This window comes from Prunus avium, chromosome 5, assembly GCF_965620075.1.
Source record: "Prunus avium chromosome 5, drPruAviu1.hap1.1, whole genome shotgun sequence".
NCBI lineage: Eukaryota > Viridiplantae > Streptophyta > Magnoliopsida > Rosales > Rosaceae > Prunus > Prunus avium.
The window spans coordinates 10,708,922-10,727,258 of NC_142288.1; the positions used below are offsets into that span (position 1 = coordinate 10,708,922).

Here is an 18,337-nt window from a genome sequence, read left to right on the forward strand (position 1 = left end):
CTAGAAATAAATTTCAGCCTCAACATATTTTTATCATTATCTTCTAGGTGAGATGTTATATAATCTAAAATTTGTCTAATAGTTGTATCAGACCACCTTATGTTACAAAAGCTATTAAAAAGTAGTAAACAGGTTAAAGTGATTACTTTATGGCGAAAAGATTCTAAAACATTCCAAAACAGTCGTCCTCATTGGCAAAGGGATCTTCTTCCATCTGTTGTTAAGAAGATGCTGAAGTCATGGTTTCACCATTAAAGTCCAATAATTGAAGAATTTTCTTTTTTAGCTCTTCTTTAGACGAGCTTGTTTTATAGATTACAGCTTTCATCTTCTGAGAAAGATCGGATTCACTGACCACAGAGAGAGGAAATGGAGTGTCGCTTGCTAATTCTTTCAGAATTAATTTTAGGATGAAGGTGGAAGTTTGGAGATGATCCTTGACAAACGGATCCCACCGTCAAGTATCATCTCCAAATCAGTTTTCGATTCTAACACGTGACCAGCTGAAAGTATAGGATTTCAATTTCAGTTGGTAAATACAAAGACGAGCTGGACTGTATCTATAATGGAAACTGCTGGGAAAGGGTGTTGAAATATTACTTGGGAGTGCAAAAGGATTATTATGATCCCTAAAGGGTAAGAAAGGTCGCAGTGTGACACTCTTCGATGGTATGGCCCGCGTATCACAAACTCATCCACATGATGCCGATCTTCTGGGACCATAGAAAGGCACTTGTACAAAACCTCTACATCTTTGAAATATTTCTTATACCTTCAGCCAAAAATCAGATTCAGAATATTTTCACAACGCAACTACACTTGCATTAATGAAACAATAATTACAATTAGAAGGCTCCTGAGAACTCAACAGATAACATCAACTAGAAAATAAGCTAGATAACATAGTTAGAGAAGGTCTTGTAAGCATACTAGCAAGTTAATGGTCAAGGTTCTTCGTTGTAATAGGCATAATGTGGTGGGTAGGTTGAATGATACTCATAACTGGGAGGAGAGTTTGAATTATAGACGTATTGGGGTGGAGATGATTGATAATGGGCATATTGGGGAGGAGATGGGGGTGTCTGATGGACGTAATGGGGCGGCGAGGGGGAACTGAGTTCGCTTGTTATGGGAGTGGCAGCATGAGTTTGATGCTTGTCTACTCTAACTTCAACCAACTCCTGTTCCTCGAATGACCGGAAAATGGGGTGCAAGTAGGCGTCGGCCAAGTATGACTTCAAATTTAGGTCAGGTTCCGCAGTTCGCTCCATTGTGTCTTTTGCCATTGCTTCCTGAGGAAGTAACAAGGAAATAATTTCCATCAGAAATTTGAAGAGAAAAATTACACGCTCCTGTGAAATTGTATAACAGTCAAATGACCTCGAAGAAAGTTTATAGCTCATAGCATACTGATCCAGCACAAGAATGGTACACTAACAATATCGATTCAACTTAGGCACATCAGAAGGGACCTTGATTAAATAAGTCATAGCTTCTACCATAAAGTGCATTGCAAACATCTCACTTGGTCACACAAACAAATAACCAAGGGAGACATTGTAGAAATTATAAAATTAGGGCATTTTCCATTGCCTAACACTGAAGAATTGATTAGACTGAGGAATATAAAGAGAACCTCGACTTTATCAGCAAAAACTTCAACCAAACAGTACATTGTATTGTGTAGATTGGTTACATTGACTTTGGTTAACCTTTTGCTAACATCCAAGAATAGAGACTAGTAGAGTATGTATAAAACCAATCCATGTTAACAGTTTACCAGTTTGAAATGATACAAGGCCCTCCAAGATATAAATACCTATAAATTGTTACAGAAATGTTAAATCAACTTACCAAAGGCCTATTCTGTAATATGAAGCCAATTTGTCACAAAGGGATATTTTATTCGTTAACATGAAAGGACCTATTGCAGATCCCCATCTAACACATATTTGAATCAATTTCTATCGAAAACTAGTAAATAAGTAGCTAAACGTAATTACTCAAGCTAACTGTGCTTAAGGTTCAATTTAGGATATGCCAAAATGTGGTGCTAGTAGGCATCTTCATCACAACTTTCAATGGAATCCATTCCAATGTGTAAACAAGTTCCCACTTCTTCTGATTCATTTTAGGAAACAGTGCAGCTAATCCCGCCGATATTTTAATAGAATATTAACGATAAGTTTACAATTTTGTAAAATACCTCTAGGAACCACAAAATCACTACCTTAAAAAAGCATTTGAATAGAAAGAAACTTATGATTGGACAGATAAAAGAATTTAAGAAAACAATACATAGAATAGTCATACGTCTTGATGAATGGGAAAGAAAGGGAATAAGTTTGTAGGATGGGTAGCAACCAACTGGTATAAATGTTTAGGTGAGCTAATAGAATTAGGGTTTATGAAAGACAAATAAATGGTGATAGGAGATGAGTGAGTGGGTGGGATGACAATTTGGTGGGGGAAGAGTGTTTAATTGGTGGGTGATTAAGTCATTATTTTTGGGGTATTAAGTTAATAATGAGGGGTGGGAGGGGTGTTATTCATATCTTTTAAAATTTTGTGGGGAGTGAGAAAATAAGGTGGGTGGGAAAATAAGACAGGTGGGTGGGAATAGTAGCCAGGAACTGTGTAAACCAAGTGTTGGGGAAAACAACCTTTTCAACATGCAACTCCAAATGTATGACAATGGAAAGTTTGGAAACATGAGTACATTACTTTAAAAAATTGAATGCAATGGATCCAAAAATTGATTAAAAGTCTCAAGATTACCTCAAGTGGGTACTCTCTGAATGCAGGTTCAAAACGATACTTGCAGTACTTGTGGAATGATAATGTTAATATGGGTAGAACAACAAGAAATGGAGTTGAATTAGCAGCCTTTTTTGTGCTTAGCAAACCCATCAAAAGTAGTTGAGATATCACTAAGCTTGCTATAATGCGGCTATGGACCTGTGGCCAAAATGCAGCAGCACTTTCATAGTGTTGATTGTACACATTGATTATCTGCAGGAGAAATAGAGAACAGATTACATAGAGAAACCAATAAGACCAAATATACAATTGTTATAGTTGTGATCCAAGAGGAAGTTTCATAGACATCTAATGGCTTTTCTTTCCATGTTCACCACATCCGCAACCACTAGTGTTATTTGTAAAAATAAAAATAAAAATCTCAATTTATTGATATTTTTATTTCAATTAGATTGAGATGAAAATAAAAATATTGTTTTTACCTTGGATTAGCCATGACTAGTTTACAACCAGTTGCTTCTGAATTTAGGGACACAATGCAAAGTCATCCTTTGGCCCTTTTATCTTATGTTAATGCGTTATTATACTTGAGTTTCCAAATGTTCTTCAAGACATATGCAAAATGTAATTAGTAAACTGACCTGATGACGGTAGACTAAGTATGCAAGGGCAAAGAAGACTAGAATGAAAGGAAGCAGGATTGGGGTAACCACAGCGTACACAATACCCAGAAGGAAGTATAGTTGAAGACTTGGGAGAGTCTCTGGAAAATCCACACTCCCAGGGTCCATTGCCTTCACTCTATCTCTTTCCGTTTTTACCAAAAACATGTTCTTCAGATGGTATATAACTAATGGTTTTAAACGGAGAATCTCACCAGCAACTGCAGCCCATCCATCAACCATTATATATGTAATAAAGAAGGTAGCCTTCGTTGGTATAGAAACTCCAATGGTTCTTGGAATCCTATTGAAAAAAGAAAAAAAAGGTTCATTAAAAGTGCATGTTTATCAAGCTCTAAAGAAAGTGAGATATATTTCTGGTATTGATAATATTAGTAAAAATATTTTTACAAATATTAATGATTAGAATTTGGTCTATGTTCAAGATTAGCTTTTGGTTAATACAAGGATTTCAGTGGATGGATTTTTATCAGCAGTGGTTGTAATTAGAGGGATTTATCATTTATAACATACACAAATATAAGATTAGATATTGACAGTACAAGAAATTCACTTGAAAGCATAAAAAAAGTGAGCATGATAATCATGGATGTTTGGAGCCGTTGTGTTGTCAAATTCCATTTTCTAATATCAAACACAGAGACCAGATAGAGATGGAATATTACTGGGTAGGAGATTGGTGAAGGAAAGCATGCAGTTGCTGAAAAGCTGTTCCAGTCACTATGCTTCCCAAGAATACGTTGACTAACATGAAGTAATAGTATTTTGCTGCTGTTTTCCGTTCAAGGGTTGATAATGCTATATGCCCCTCAATTTTCGACATGATCATTAATACAGTTGGGAGAATGTACAAAAATATCTTGAGGGCAAGGCCAGGAAGAAAGCCCTGTAGAAATGACTTGATGAATTTCCTGTAAAAAATAATGACATTAATTATTGGTAAGTAAGAACCAAATATTTGAAAACCACATGACATAACAAAACCAAATAAACAATCAATCGCAGCTGCTGGAGGACATATGAAAGGGTCAGTAGCCATGTTACAGAGCTCGAGCCTCTTTTTTCTTAAAAAAAAACCAAGTTGTATTATAACTTCATGCAAATACAGATGTGATGGACAAGATGTCAACTCAGAAGGTTGTACAAATACAAAATAACAATGGTATCTCTAAGTTGAAGCAAATACTTGAAGTTTCAATGAAACAAGGACTAATTTGATTGGATATGTAAATGCCACGTAAATAAGTACAAGAAAATGCTTTTACCATGAATTATTAGAATTATCAAAGACATGAAAGTAAATATTTACAGAATTTTCGGTTTTTATATAATTAATGAGAAACATTTGAATGCAAAAGTATTATCTGCGTGAGAGAGAGAGAGAGAGAGAGAGAGAGAGAGAGAGAGAGAAAGAGGAATATGCCCTTGTGTTTATTCAATAATGATGAAACCAACAAAAAGCAGAAGCATGATATTTTAATGTATTAGGAAAGCAAGCAGGTATGGAATTCCTATAATATTGTTTTATAGTTCATCTGAGCTCATTGGTTAAAAAAGGATGATGAACTTTAAGGACTCTATGGCAAGATGAACAATTGTCATATATAAAAGTAAAGAAACCAAAGAGACGAGATCTATGTACATATATTATTCAATCGTTCTATTAAAAAATACAAATTATGGTAAGGTTTATTTTAATTCTATCATCCTTTATTGAAAAGGAGCGACCTTTCTAGAAGCAAGCACTAACAGCAATATTTTCTCAATATAATGAATATATAAGACCTTGGGGACTTGATGGAAAGAAGAACTAGCTGGCATGAAACATAAAGCAAATTAGTTTAAGCACTATGGTAAATGTTATTTAACAATACCATCCAACAAACCTTATAATAAGGTAGGTTTACTTACAATTCTATAACTGGCCTGAGAAAAGGAGCAACTCTTTCAAGGCCTTCTAAATTTGCAAGCGATTGCACAAAGGCTATGGGTATCATGTAGAAGAACACCAAAGCAAACACTGAAAGCGTTATTACAAGTTTTCGGATGCTTAAAGAAACAAATGGTATAGCCAAGTTACGCCAATAAACATCCCGGGGTTCTGGGGCCCAATTTGTCAACCATAGTGTGGGATTCTTGCTCTGCTGTGTCTGTGCACAAACAGCTGCACCCCAGCGTGAATCAAAAGATACAAAAGCAACCGGTAAAATAGACTTGGAGTCTTTGAGAATCTTTTGTTGTTCCAGTGTCATCTAAACATACAACACAAGAATGGAATATAATGCCTATTAATTCATGCATTTATACATACATATATATATATATATATATATATATATATGTATATGTATATGTATATGTATATATATGTATATGTATATGTATATGTATATGTATATATATGTATATGTATATGTATATGTATATATATGTATATGTATATGTATGAGAGAGAGAGAGAGAGAAAGGAAATCCAACTGAAAATATAGACCCCACTACACAGCAAAACCTAACCCCTAAAGAAGAAATGCCCCACCCTAAAGAAGATAGATAAAGAAAACTGAAAAATGGCAGCTTATAAAATAAAAAGTACAACATTATCAATGTTAATCATAACTTACTATTTTATCAAACTGCTTTATCTGTTGTTTGTAGTACTCGATGGAATCAACGCTTTCACCCCAAAGCCCCAAAAATCCTTTCTGAAAATTCTCAGAGTGTTAAATGATCAGCATCCAAGATGAAGAATTGCACTCAAACTGTTAAATAAGCACATGCCACATACATTTATTGTCTGCTAATGTCAAACAATATCATTAATGATTAAATTTGAAATGTTTGCTCAATTTAAGTACATATGAAAACACTACCTTCGTAGTTGGTTTTTTGTCTGGATGCCTTTCGAACTTGAGCAGGTTATAGTCTAGCCAATTTTGGAGCCTATCTCTCTTTCTTGCAAGTTTGGCAAATTTGTTTGCATTGTACACTGCCTGAATGAATAAAAGTCAATTACAAATAAAAACCAAAGAAAATACTTCCAGGTATTGTATATATTGTTCAGCAATCAAACTCCTTACTAGTGAGCTTATTTACCCACAAACAGAAAATTTTTAGTACCTGGTGACAAAGATAATTATTCGGGTGGTTCTTTTGAAAGAAGTGGTCCACAGTATCTGATACTGAGCGACCAGAGACGTGTGGTATACTCCTAACCACTACCTGAAAGAAATAAAAGAATAGAAGGTGAAAATTATAGCATTAACCTTGAAGTATAAAGAGATTTTCAAACAAAAAGTTAAGAATATATTCACTTTACCTGATCAAACTGTTAAATAAGAAAAAATTACAATAAAATAAAACATTACCACAATCAATATTTTTATTAGTACAAGAACTTGATCAGAATATGAATCATGTGAGAAAAGGGATTTCAGATCCTGATAAGGTTAAGACTATTTTTCTACGTAGCAGCAGTATTTATGTAAAATAATTTCCTGATATGGAGTCTATGAGGACAAAGCAGGGAACAGGAACAGCAACACATATAGTCAGTCATGCAGGTTGCACTCCGTAAATTTATGACTGAAGATCATAAAGATTCATACAAGCACCTAATCACCCCTAGAAATAGAACCACACTCTAAGGAAGTAAAAATGCAAGCAAACTGAAAGAAGATGACTGTTTCTCCTCAACGAAAAACATGCTTAGTAGGTTTACACAATCATGCGGTAATTGATGATTTTACTCACTGTGAACTGTTCTGCACGCCTGCGTTGTGAAGCTAAGAATTGTAACCTCATTGACGCTACATAGTCATACTCCTTGTATAACATGTAACAAATCCAGAGTGTGAACAAGTATTCCAATCCTATGTGGAAAAAAAACCTGAAATTTATAGATTTCAATTCTTAAGTAAAATCTGCATTCGTATATGATAAAATAGAATACAACTGCAAACGATTAAAAACAAAACAAAACAATAGAAAAACAAAAATATATTGGCAGATACCAGATCTTTAATTTCAAGATACAATTCTAATTCTCCCCCCTTCCACCCTAAATATGTTCGTAATTATTGTCTTGAACTATTACTCTTTCTTTTTTTCTTTTTTTTAATTTTACATGTGTCACAGTACACCATGGATAATACGTATAACAATGAAATCCCTTGACTAGAAAACACTCTAGTACTTGGAATACCTTATAGATGGTGAAACTAGAAATAATATCACTCCTATTATATTATTGGCTCAATCTATTTTTACTGGATTAATAGAATCACAACTTCAACTGTCCAAATAAACAAAGAACTATCCAACCAAAAGGAATTTTAGGCATGTTTTAAGGTTAAATTCAATATAATAATCCAGGCCCAACAATATTCTTCTCATCTATGCACTATCATCGGTAAGTAAATAATTACAGGATGTATGGGTTGAACATGAAAAAATAAAAAGGTATTCATAACAATTGTGTTATTTTGACCTTCATTTACTCATTAATATCAAGAACGTCATCTTTTTTATGCATAATTTAAGAGAAGATTAAAGAGAAGTCAATACTGCACCTCATACGTTAATCAGTTATCAAGTCTGAATATTTGTAAAAGTGTAAAAGAATTACAGAGTTACCTTATGGATTTAGGGCGCACATTTGATATAGAGAGCTTATCAATGTCACTCAAAACTAATTCTTTCCTTAGGAAAAATAATGTTCCACTTGATACATTGACTGGAATGAGAATAAGGAGTGCTAGGACTGCCATTGGAACAAAAATCTTCAAGCTACAAGACAAGGTGGAAAAAAAAAAGGTTCAGTTATGATTATGCCCAAGATAGTAAGCATCTAATCTCATAATGTTTTCTTGCTAAGTATCGATAATAAATATATATACATATATATTTAAACGAATAATAATAATAAGAACTCTTTGGGGTTGCAGGATCAGGCAGTGTTTTGGGTCATATGGATGGAGCAAAATAGAATGCTTTTTGAGGATTATTCAAGGGTGGGTGTGGATGAACTTATGGATTGAGTTATTTTTACTCAGCAGTTTGGACCAAAAGTTTAAAAGGACTGAGCCTTATTACAATGTAATGACAGTTATTCCAAAGAGAGCTTAATAGAGTAGTGAAAGTAGTTGTTAGAAAACAATTACACTGTACGACAAACAAAACACATCACGTCTGCATTGAGTTTATATAGTGGCTTGTCAACACTTTATAGTTTAGCATTCAAACACTGAGCAAGCTATCAATGGACAAGTAGCAACTAGAAACTAGAAAGTCTTTTAAAGATGTGCTTACACCTCCAAAGTACCAGGATAGTTGATGAAATGCAGTTCCATTTATTGAAACATATTGGTATATGCTTGCTCATTTGATGTTTCAATTAAGTCTAAGTTGGCTTAAACAAAGCTGAAAAGGCAAAAAGTCAACACCAAGTATATTCTCTGAATTCGAAAAACTACTAAAGCATCGAGAGATAGAATTGCTCACAGAATTAACAAATGAAGCTTTAGAATACTTTTTTATTTGAAAGACAAAATGGAATTATTTGACCAATACAAATTTTTTTAGTCTGGATGCTAACACAAGTAACACTGAAAGCTAATCCGTACAAATAAACACACACAGATTTACATTCCAAAGTTTTTAAAATAAAAAATAGTACTCCAATGTGAAGACCAACTAATGTTTAAAGCAAAATATTGTAACCCATAGCTTATCATGGCAAAAAATTAATTAATTCTAAATTTAAAAAATTAAGCCTACCATGTGCATAATTCCTAAGAACAGAATGGGAAATTCAAGTTTTTCAAGTCCAATTTCTGTATTCTTTTAATCCAGAGAAAAATATATATAACTCTAACCAAAAGAGTCAAAAAGTATTTATTTCCCATCCCGTAGATATTTTCGCTAGAAACAAAGAACACCCAGAGTCAAAATCATGTAATATTAACAGCAAAGAGAAGGAAAAATGAAGATTATATGAAAACAACGGGGGAACAGAAAATACAAAAAATAAATAAATAAAATTAAAATTAAAATTAAAAAAATTCTCGTCCAAGTCAAACTTAGCAGTGACCGGAAATTTCACCTATATTTTTTTTTAAACAACTCAAATAAAACCCTTGTAATAATATCACTTAAAATTCCAAAACTTTCTAACAAAACAAGCAAACCAAGAACCCAAATAAATAAATAAAAGTTGAAAAAAAATGAAATTCAAGGGAAAAAGTGAAGTTACCCGAGAATGTAAATTCTGAGAAAAACAGCAGAGTCAAGGCCAGCATGGTTGATAATCTCAGACTCACTCATTTTCATGGCCTGAGGCATCCAATTCAAAAAAGTGAGGTAAGTCTTGAAGTTGAGATTTACAAACTTGCCTACAAAGTTGCCAGAGCCCCTTGGGTTGCTCCTAGAGCCATTAATGTACCATTTGGGAAAATAGACCCTGTCATTGACAGGTTGAATTCTGAGGAAAGCAAAGGCCAAAAGGAAAGCTATGGCACTCAGTATATTGATCAATGCTGAGACCCCAATGTCACTCAGAGTTGCCATGGAAGAAACCCAGAAGAAGAATCAGCTAGAATTTGGAGAGAGAGAGAGAGAGAAGATAAGGAGGAAAGTGAAGGAAGAAAGGTGAAGGTGAAGTAACAGACTGGATTGGAAGATAGAGGAAGAAAGAGGGAAAAGAATATAATCACTTCACTTTTGTGCAATATTTTTTTGTATGGAAGTGGGTTTGCAAATGCGTCTCGTGATCTGTTAAGGAGCCTTAAAAGCTGGCTGTTTATGTCCCTAACAACATTTTATATTCTTCTCAAAAGCACTTTTTCCGTTTTCGCCTTTTTGGTTTTTTATGACGAAAGAATACTTTTACTTAAAAATTGTGAGAATGATTTTCATTCATAGCTTCCCTTTAAGTTTAATTGCGAAATCATTTAATATACGATTTCACCTGAGATCCTAATCAAATAATCTAATAAATGGCGATTTGGATTACTACCATCTTTTCGTTGATTCGATTCTCATTCCTTGTTTGTTCTATTTCGTATCTTTTTACTCGTAAGAGCATCTCCAACCGATATGTCAAAAGTGCCACATAGACATTTAACAGCTAGAAATAACATCTCACACACTCCAACCGATGTGTCAAAGCTGATGTGGAATGAAGGCTGAAGATTGAAATGTTATTTTTGACATCCCAAAAGCAAGATGTCAAATGACTATTTTATTATTTTTTTTTTTCTATTCTTTTTAATTAAAAATAAATTAACACTAAAATGTAATAAAATAATAATTTAATTTGACATATCGGGTGGAGTGTAAAGCTATGTAAGATGTCAAATTGCCACATCAGCCATCAAATTTAAATTTGATGTTTGGTATTTGACATCTCCCTTGGAGATGCTCTAAGGAAATATGAACGAAGATAAATATCATTACACAAAAGACTAAAGACTAGTTAATTTCACTTTTGTTTTTAATCATTGTTGGTTGTGGGTTTTGTTTGTTTTTAATTTAAAGTTCCTATGAGTGGTTTGTTGCATGTGAAAGCGTGACTGGGTGACGTAGTTGACTACTTGAGCGTTTTGGGATGAGAGAGAGAAAGAGAAAGAGGTAGGGCTGGTTGTTGCTTTCTTCGTCCATGTTGTGCCGTGTTTGGCATCAATCCTTGCTGCTGAATTATTATTTTGTTTTATCAAATTATTGGTTTTGTTTGTTGTCAATGTTTTGCATTTATACACAAATTAAATCATTAAAAAATGTCATTATTTTCTTTGTCTCTTTCAGTTCCACGTGTTATATCCGGCGGGAAAGCTGGATGCCATTATAGAATTTGCTGTAGTTACGGCAAATAATCTGCTGTTTGATTTTTACTTTTAGATTATTATAAATAAATCCAATCCTAGACATGTATTTATAAAAAAACTCAAGTACTATTTAAACATAGAAACACACCCAAAATCAACAATTGTATATTTTTTGGGTGTGTTTATAAATGGGTTTTAAGTGTGTGTAATGATGGGTTTTGGGTGTTGGGTTTTTTTATAATTTCAGCCCCCATTTTGGGTGTTTTAGTGAAACTCCCATTTACTTTCGTGTCCAAAGGAAAGGAAAGAACATAAGGAAAGTAAGACCAAAAGTCCAAACAAACGTTTTTCCAGGTAATACAGAAAGATGTATTGGGACCCCACTCGAGTTTTGACTATGTTAATTTTTCGGCCCCTAATTTTGACTTTGTGTGCTATATATACCAAGATGTAAAAATCTACCTTAAGTATATAATGTAATTAGCCTTGCTTGTAGAGGAGGTCAGAATCTTGAAATAAATATGTAATATTATTGAGAAAAGCGATATGGAAACCAAAAGAAAAGGATCTAATTAAGATTCACTTAAATGTCACGTCTCGATTGCATAGTCATGTGACAATGACACGTATCTTGAAAATCCCGAGAATACAACACTCATTTGTCAAAGTATTATACTCTCAAGTATTTTTCAAGATATGTTAGACTTTGAATGATTCTTACTCTCAAATGTATCTCAATACATAAGTAAAACAAAAAACACAAATAAATGCAATTGAATACAAAATAACACTATTTAAATCTAAAATTGCGGAGAAGCTAAGAAAAAGAAGGGTGAACTTGGAAGAACAGTTGTTACGAAGATGTAGAGAATATGAGAAATCAGCTGGGCAACTAAAGATATAGGGTTTCGTTTATCTAACTTTTAAATTTTGGGTTGGGCTAAAGATATGTATCCTTGTTTTTTTTTTTGGAAAATTTTGGGCTGGCTTCATGTAGAACCACCACTGTGCTGGTTGGACCGAAGTTTTCCAATGGCAATGAAATTTATAAACACAACATTTAAATTTAAAATATTTACATAGTCAACGGTTACAAGTCTTTAGTTTTGCAAGCAACCTTGTTCAAAATTTTCAAAACAGAATAAGTTCAAAAACTCAACCCAATCAATAAAGATGCAAGCTAAGATCTCAAAAGGCTTTTACAAAAACAAAAGGAAAAACCTCAAAAGGATGCCATATGTCTAGGGTGACATAAGAAAGGTTTCTTGACTTGCAAGTAATGTGGAGCAGCAACAAGGGTTGACAAATTCGTGCCGTCGTGCCATAGACCTAGTCAAGGTCTATGTAGTAAAACATGTACGTAATCTACAACAAAATGTTGAGGTGAGTATCACATTCATTTATTTGCTGAGTAAAGGAAAGTGTAGTGGAGGATCTAGGATTTTTACCCCAACAGGTCATAGTGCAAGAATTTCTAAACATTTTTTAGACAAAAATAATTCTGAAAAATTAAACAATAGTACTTTTATTAAAGGATTTTTAGTCTAGTTGCTTTCCTAGCCAAAATATGAAAACTAAGTTTCATTTATTATTCCCTCTTTACTGCACTACATAAAAATAAACCATCAAATATGCACATTTTGAACTAATGTCTTAAGAATTTGGTTTGAATAGTACCAAAATCATGAACATCGCAAGGAAAGACTGATAGCTCATGTGGTGCACATTTGTAACCTTTTTTTTTTTTTTTTTTGTTGCAACTGTAACTCAGGTTGACAAATGAGAACACTTTCAAAAAAAAATGAAAGTAGAAAAATAGAGAGATTGTAGGGTGAGACACCAAGATACAAAATCAAATTTATATATATACGAATATCATAGACAGATAAAATTAAATTAAAATCAAAAATTTGAATTGGGTGGGAGCATCAATTTTTGTTTTTACTTAATATCGCTTCGATCTTTAATGTATCTCTCCCTTTCTCTCCATTTTTCTATCTATATGCTTTGTTTGTATCGCGTTCTCTCTTTAGTTCTTGGCAATAACGAGCTGCATAGTAGCCCTGGATTTCATTGAACCCTTTCATCGAGCATTTGGGGTGCATGTCAGGGTCGCCCACCAAAGGAGCTTCCAAGAGAATTTTCCAGTGTCCATGGGGTCAGGCGACCTTATTTGTCCCTCTATGCGGGCACCCTTAGGCACCTAGCCAAATTTGAAAATAATTAGGTACATTTCTTCTAATAGCATACACCCCAAACATTTAAATCCAAGCACAACAGATTCTATTATAAAACTAGAGTAATTTGGTATGCTCACATAGTTTTTGCAAACAATTTTTGGGATTCTTGTAACATCATTGGTGTTAGTAGTATGCCCTTAAAGCCAACTAATTATATGATAATTAATGTTAAGTACATCTTTTGTAATAACTTATTAAGTTACTCATGGGCAAGACCAGTTGTTTTCAACTATGATATTTGGTATATTATCAAAACAGTAAAACAACTATAGTCCTAGGAATATATAAGTGGACATGAGAACTATGTAATGAGATTGCATATATCGAGATGTATCATGATCCCTAATCCTAAAAATGTTCCTGGTCATAAGAGTATCAATTGGGCATTGATATTCCACCAATACTAGTACACACAATATCTTCTTTATATGTAGAGAATGACGAGGTCTTAAGTCATTGAGTGTATCGACACTAAGATATGCGTGTAGGTGCTTGCAGGAGAACAAGTACACTGAAGAGATCAAATACTTGAGTTCTAGAATGGAAGTCTTTACTCACATGTCAAACTAGAACTCATAGATTGCAATGGTGCAAACTCATCTTCAGACCTGAGACATCATAGATGTCTTGTGGCTATGTTGTTAGTCTTTGAGGGCACTATACAATTGTGTTAATGAAGACTTGACCTAAAGGTGTTTATCAAGACTATCAATAAAGTCATGGAGACAAATGAATGTACAACAAGGAATCTCTACTCTCAGTAAGGAGAGGATATGATTGATCAAATCTCTACGCAAAGTAGTGAATAAGATTTGAAAGAAGAAATTTTCAAATCTTACCAGGATAATCATATAAAGGAATAATTCACATTAGGATATTCGACATTAGATTTCATTATCTAGTAATGTGAATAAGGAGTATTGTATAAGAGAATGATTCAATTGCGCGGTCATTCCAATTTGAATAGGTTCTTCCTTGCACTCTATTTAGCTTAGATAACCATGACATGCTGCTAGGCGTCAACCATGGTTTGTGGAAGTCCTAAGAGGTTCAAACTTATTTGACCTTCACTAATAGGAAGAATTAAATAGTGAAATTTAATTCACAAGTCAACTTAGAGAAGTTGAGCCTACCTACTACCTTGCTAAAAGGAACCTGTGGATCACACATCAAGAAATGAGATTATAGGTACAAATGAAGAGAAAAGAAACTAGGAGTCAAAAACTCAAAGGCCGAAAGTCAAAAGGTCAAAGTCAACATGTTTGACCGCAACAATTGACCAAGTCAAATTAGTAGACCATAATAGTGGTTTAAAAGTTAATTCATAATTCATAATTAAAAGTTGATTATGAAATTAACTTTGACATAAAGAATTGGATTGGGCTTTTAAAGATTTAAAATCCGAATGACAAAAATACCCAAAAGCCAATTGGGCCCATGAATAAGTGTTGTATGACAACACAAATCCACAAGACCCAAAATGAGCCCACTTCCCACTTTGGCCAAATTTTTGGGGAAAGAATCTCTCTTTTGTATGCTTTTCCTATAAAAGCCAAACTTGACTCAAAACCTAGTTAGGGTTTTTGGCATTTCAACTTGGAGTTCTTGATGTGTAGGAGAGACATCCTCCCTTTCATCTTCCTTAGCCAAAAATGGGTCCAACCTAGAGGAAGTCTAGCATCTAAGTCTTCTAGGTTGATTTCTCTTCATCTCTAGTCCATTTTTGTGTGGTGTGGTAGGGGACTTCACTCTTGGAGTCTTGGGTTGAGGAGCTTGTAAGAAGAGGAAGAAAGGAAGGCCTTTTCACAAAGGTGTTCATTCTTAGCTTCTCCAAGAAATAGTCTTCAAGGGTAAAATCTTATCCTTTCTTTTCTATTTTGTGCACAAAGAGACTAGATCATAAGATACTTGGTTAAAATGAAAAAGGCTTAGCTCAACTAGAGTAAGCATAATCAATCCGCCATTATGAATTTATGTATTATATGTCATGGATAAATTCATTCCAAGTCATGAGATGCTATATGTTTCCTTCAAGTGGTATCAACAGCCAACGTCTAGTCTCTTCGTGCCTTTATTTTTGGTTATTGGTTTTAATATGAGCTTAATTCAAACCTATGTGATTTATGAAAGATTTGATTGGTAAGGTCCAACTTTGATATAAGCACGTTGAACCTCATCACGTTGATTAATACACTACAACACAACTTCTCATAGATAGGGCTAAAAAAACACCATAATAGGTTATAATAGCGTTATAGAAAGCGTGGTGTCAGCCGACGTTGTGAATGCCTGAGATATATAATAACGTTTTCGAACTACTATGGAAAATCTATCTTCGATAGAGTTTTGGGAGCGTTGTCGTTTGATTTTTAATGGCTTTTCAAAAATGCTGTCAAAGTTTTAATAGCTATGCTTCAAAGCCCTATGATAGGGTACCATAGCGTTTTTGCATTGCCATGAAATGATACTCTTTTATAGCATTTTTAGCCCATTGAGAGCAATTTAGGAATGTCATTGTATATGTAACATCCCATCCCGAAATTTAATTTAATTTTCAAAATTATAAAGTGAAAGGAGGACTTTAACCTTAGGGTTCCTTGGTGGTTTAGAGTTGAATTTTTACTCGAGGCTAGTTTTGGAATTTTCTTAGTTCCATTGCGTAGTGCTCGAGCTCATGAGTTCATAGATAGGTGGCACACCTAATTTTGAGTTTTAACGAAGGCGTATTGGTCAACGAAAGTACAGTGGCACAACTGTAAATAATGAAAATTTGATTTTTTAAGTAGGACCCACGCATGTCACTTTTCTCGCTCTTCTCTCCCAACTCTCTCTCATTTCTCTCTCTTTGTGCCAACCAGGTAGCCACTTTGGCTGAAGATTTCTCCCAACTTTTCTCCCAACTCCAGCAACCCATTTAGGCGAGATGGGTCCCAAAATCTTCCTCTCGACGTCCTCTTCCTAGCTCAACACTTTGCCTTGCTCGAAAACCTAAGGATTTTGGATTGAAATGACGTGAAGTTTCGGCTCAAACTTCCACCGTCGTCGTCGACATTTCAGACCACCTTAAGCCACACCACCACCTAGATCAGGTTCTTCTCCTCTCCCTCTTGCTTTCCTATAGGTTGTGTGACATCGTGGTTGGCCGTAGAGGCTGGCTTGAGCTCAAAAAGCTCCGATAAAAAACTCATGGGTATAGGGCTTAGCCGGCAATTTGGAGATTTTCCATCGTCGAAAATTTCTCAAGACACCCACCACTGCCGACAGCGGGTGGCGATGTGCGGGCCATTGTGTGGTAGTCCATTTCATCCTAAAATATTCCCCATGTCGTCCAAAGCATGAAGGTATGTTTGGACCGTTAGATCGCGTCTGCCGCGCAAATCTCACGGCCTGGAGTTCCGGGGCGAAGGGATGTGCGTTGACACGCGGTTTCCTGCTTTTGGGTGCGGTGTGGTTGTGCGAGGGCGTGCCAGCACGGTCTACCATGCGTCGAGTTGGTTGATGGGGATAGAATGGTTAATTGGTGCGCCTGTTTGAACTCGTCTTCTAATCAAATGATTGTAGCCGAGAGAGGAACTAGTCTCGGCTGTTAGGTTCACAGCCTGAACTACAAGGCCGTTGGGTGGTGCTGTTTGGTGGGTTTTGGGCGGTGCTCCGGCGCGCTGCTCAGGGAGCGACGGTCGTATGATATCTGGGGTGAGTGAGCGAATAACAGGGATGGTGCTCCGGCGCCTTGAAAATCAAGGGTCGTATGATATATTGATGAATGAATTTTCCTTACAAACTATCACTACTCCTAGGAAAGCAAGTAAAATATTGAAAGTGCATTACAGGAAAATATAAGTTGCTCCGTGGGAGGCTTTTGTTTGGTGTTTGAACCCTTTGAATGTAGCTTGAGCCTCGTATTTATAGGAAGAGTTCCTGGAGGAGTAATCGAGGCTGAATATCTGGATGGTGGAGCTTGATTAGAGCAAGTGGGTAGTCCAATCGACATTTGGGATCGTGAAGCATGGTGTTGTGACCCCATAAATCCCGGTGAATCTCGGCCGCCGCTCTTGATCATGGGTTCTGAGCTTCTGGCCGTGGAGACGCATTTATTGCTTTGATAGCTGGTGACCTAATCTCTCAAGCTGCAAGAATTCTTGTGAGAATGTCTACGTCTAATCACTCTATCTTCTGTCGCCAAAACCTGACTTCAGTCACTTCCCACCTTCCCTCATGCATTAAATGCTTATTTGTGGCCAGTGGGTTTGCTGCATTAAACAGGCACTACTTCATTAAATGAAGCATGGGTCTCTGCTATCACGTGATGATCTGACTTTAAAATTTCTGGCCTCGATTTTGCTCGGCCTCGGCCTCGGCCTGCACTCGAGGCCGAGACGATCATGCCTTAGTATTTTTCTTTTGTCTTCAGGAAGGCAAAGCACCTTGTTGAAACGTTGCGTTTCAGTTTTACGAGCAAGTGCCAGGGCCGAGAAAGGTTGCTCATTCGGCCAGCTCATGGCCGTGATTTATTTCCAATTTCAATTATGTTGTTCCCTGTAGCTATAGGATCATGTAGGAACTTACGAATTGAGAATCGAAGTCCCAGATATTCCGCTTCAATGATTCTAGTGTTAGGTGAACCAATCGTCGATCGATCGTGTGATTGGCTTAGATCCGACCGCTCGATCAAGACCAAACCTTCAGGACTTGTTTAGTAGACTTTGTTGGACCTATAGGAACTTTCAGATTGGAAATCAGAGGTCGTGGGCCCTGTGGTCCTAATTGACTTAGATGGTGGACCTTGCCGGCCCGATCGGGACCAATTGGTTAGGAAGTGTTTGTGGTTTGGTTG

At 35.5% G+C, this 18,337-nt stretch overlaps 1 protein-coding gene across 1 annotated transcript; it reads right to left on the reverse strand.

Annotated features, from left to right (window-relative positions):
* Positions 1-747: 747 nt before the first annotated feature.
* Positions 748-10,230, reverse strand: LOC110770453 (early-responsive to dehydration stress protein (ERD4)). The gene is made up of 11 exons (XM_021974591.2): positions 9,694-10,230; positions 8,076-8,228; positions 7,194-7,329; positions 6,561-6,662; positions 6,314-6,433; positions 6,065-6,145; positions 5,355-5,695; positions 4,109-4,354; positions 3,402-3,726; positions 2,779-3,012; positions 748-1,292 (listed from the first exon to the last, which is right to left on the reverse strand). The coding sequence occupies exons 1-11, from the start codon at positions 10,005-10,007 to the stop codon at positions 945-947; spliced, it is 2,400 nt and encodes a 799-aa protein (XP_021830283.1). The 5' UTR covers positions 10,008-10,230; the 3' UTR covers positions 748-944.
* Between the last annotated feature and the right edge of the window lie 8,107 nt (positions 10,231-18,337).

Excerpts from the sequence above, each read along its gene's own strand:
- LOC110770453 (XM_021974591.2), bottom strand. The coding sequence starts at position 10,007 with ATGGCAACTCTGAGTGACATTGGGGTCTCAGCATTGATCAATATACTG. Across the intron at positions 8,229-9,693 it reads CTCAGAATTTACATTCTCGG|CTTGAAGATTTTTGTTCCAA; the intron begins GTAACTTCACTT and ends CTTGTCTTGTAG. Across the intron at positions 1,293-2,778 it reads TCAGAGAGTACCCACTTGAG|GAAGCAATGGCAAAAGACAC; the intron begins GTAATCTTGAGA and ends TTACTTCCTCAG.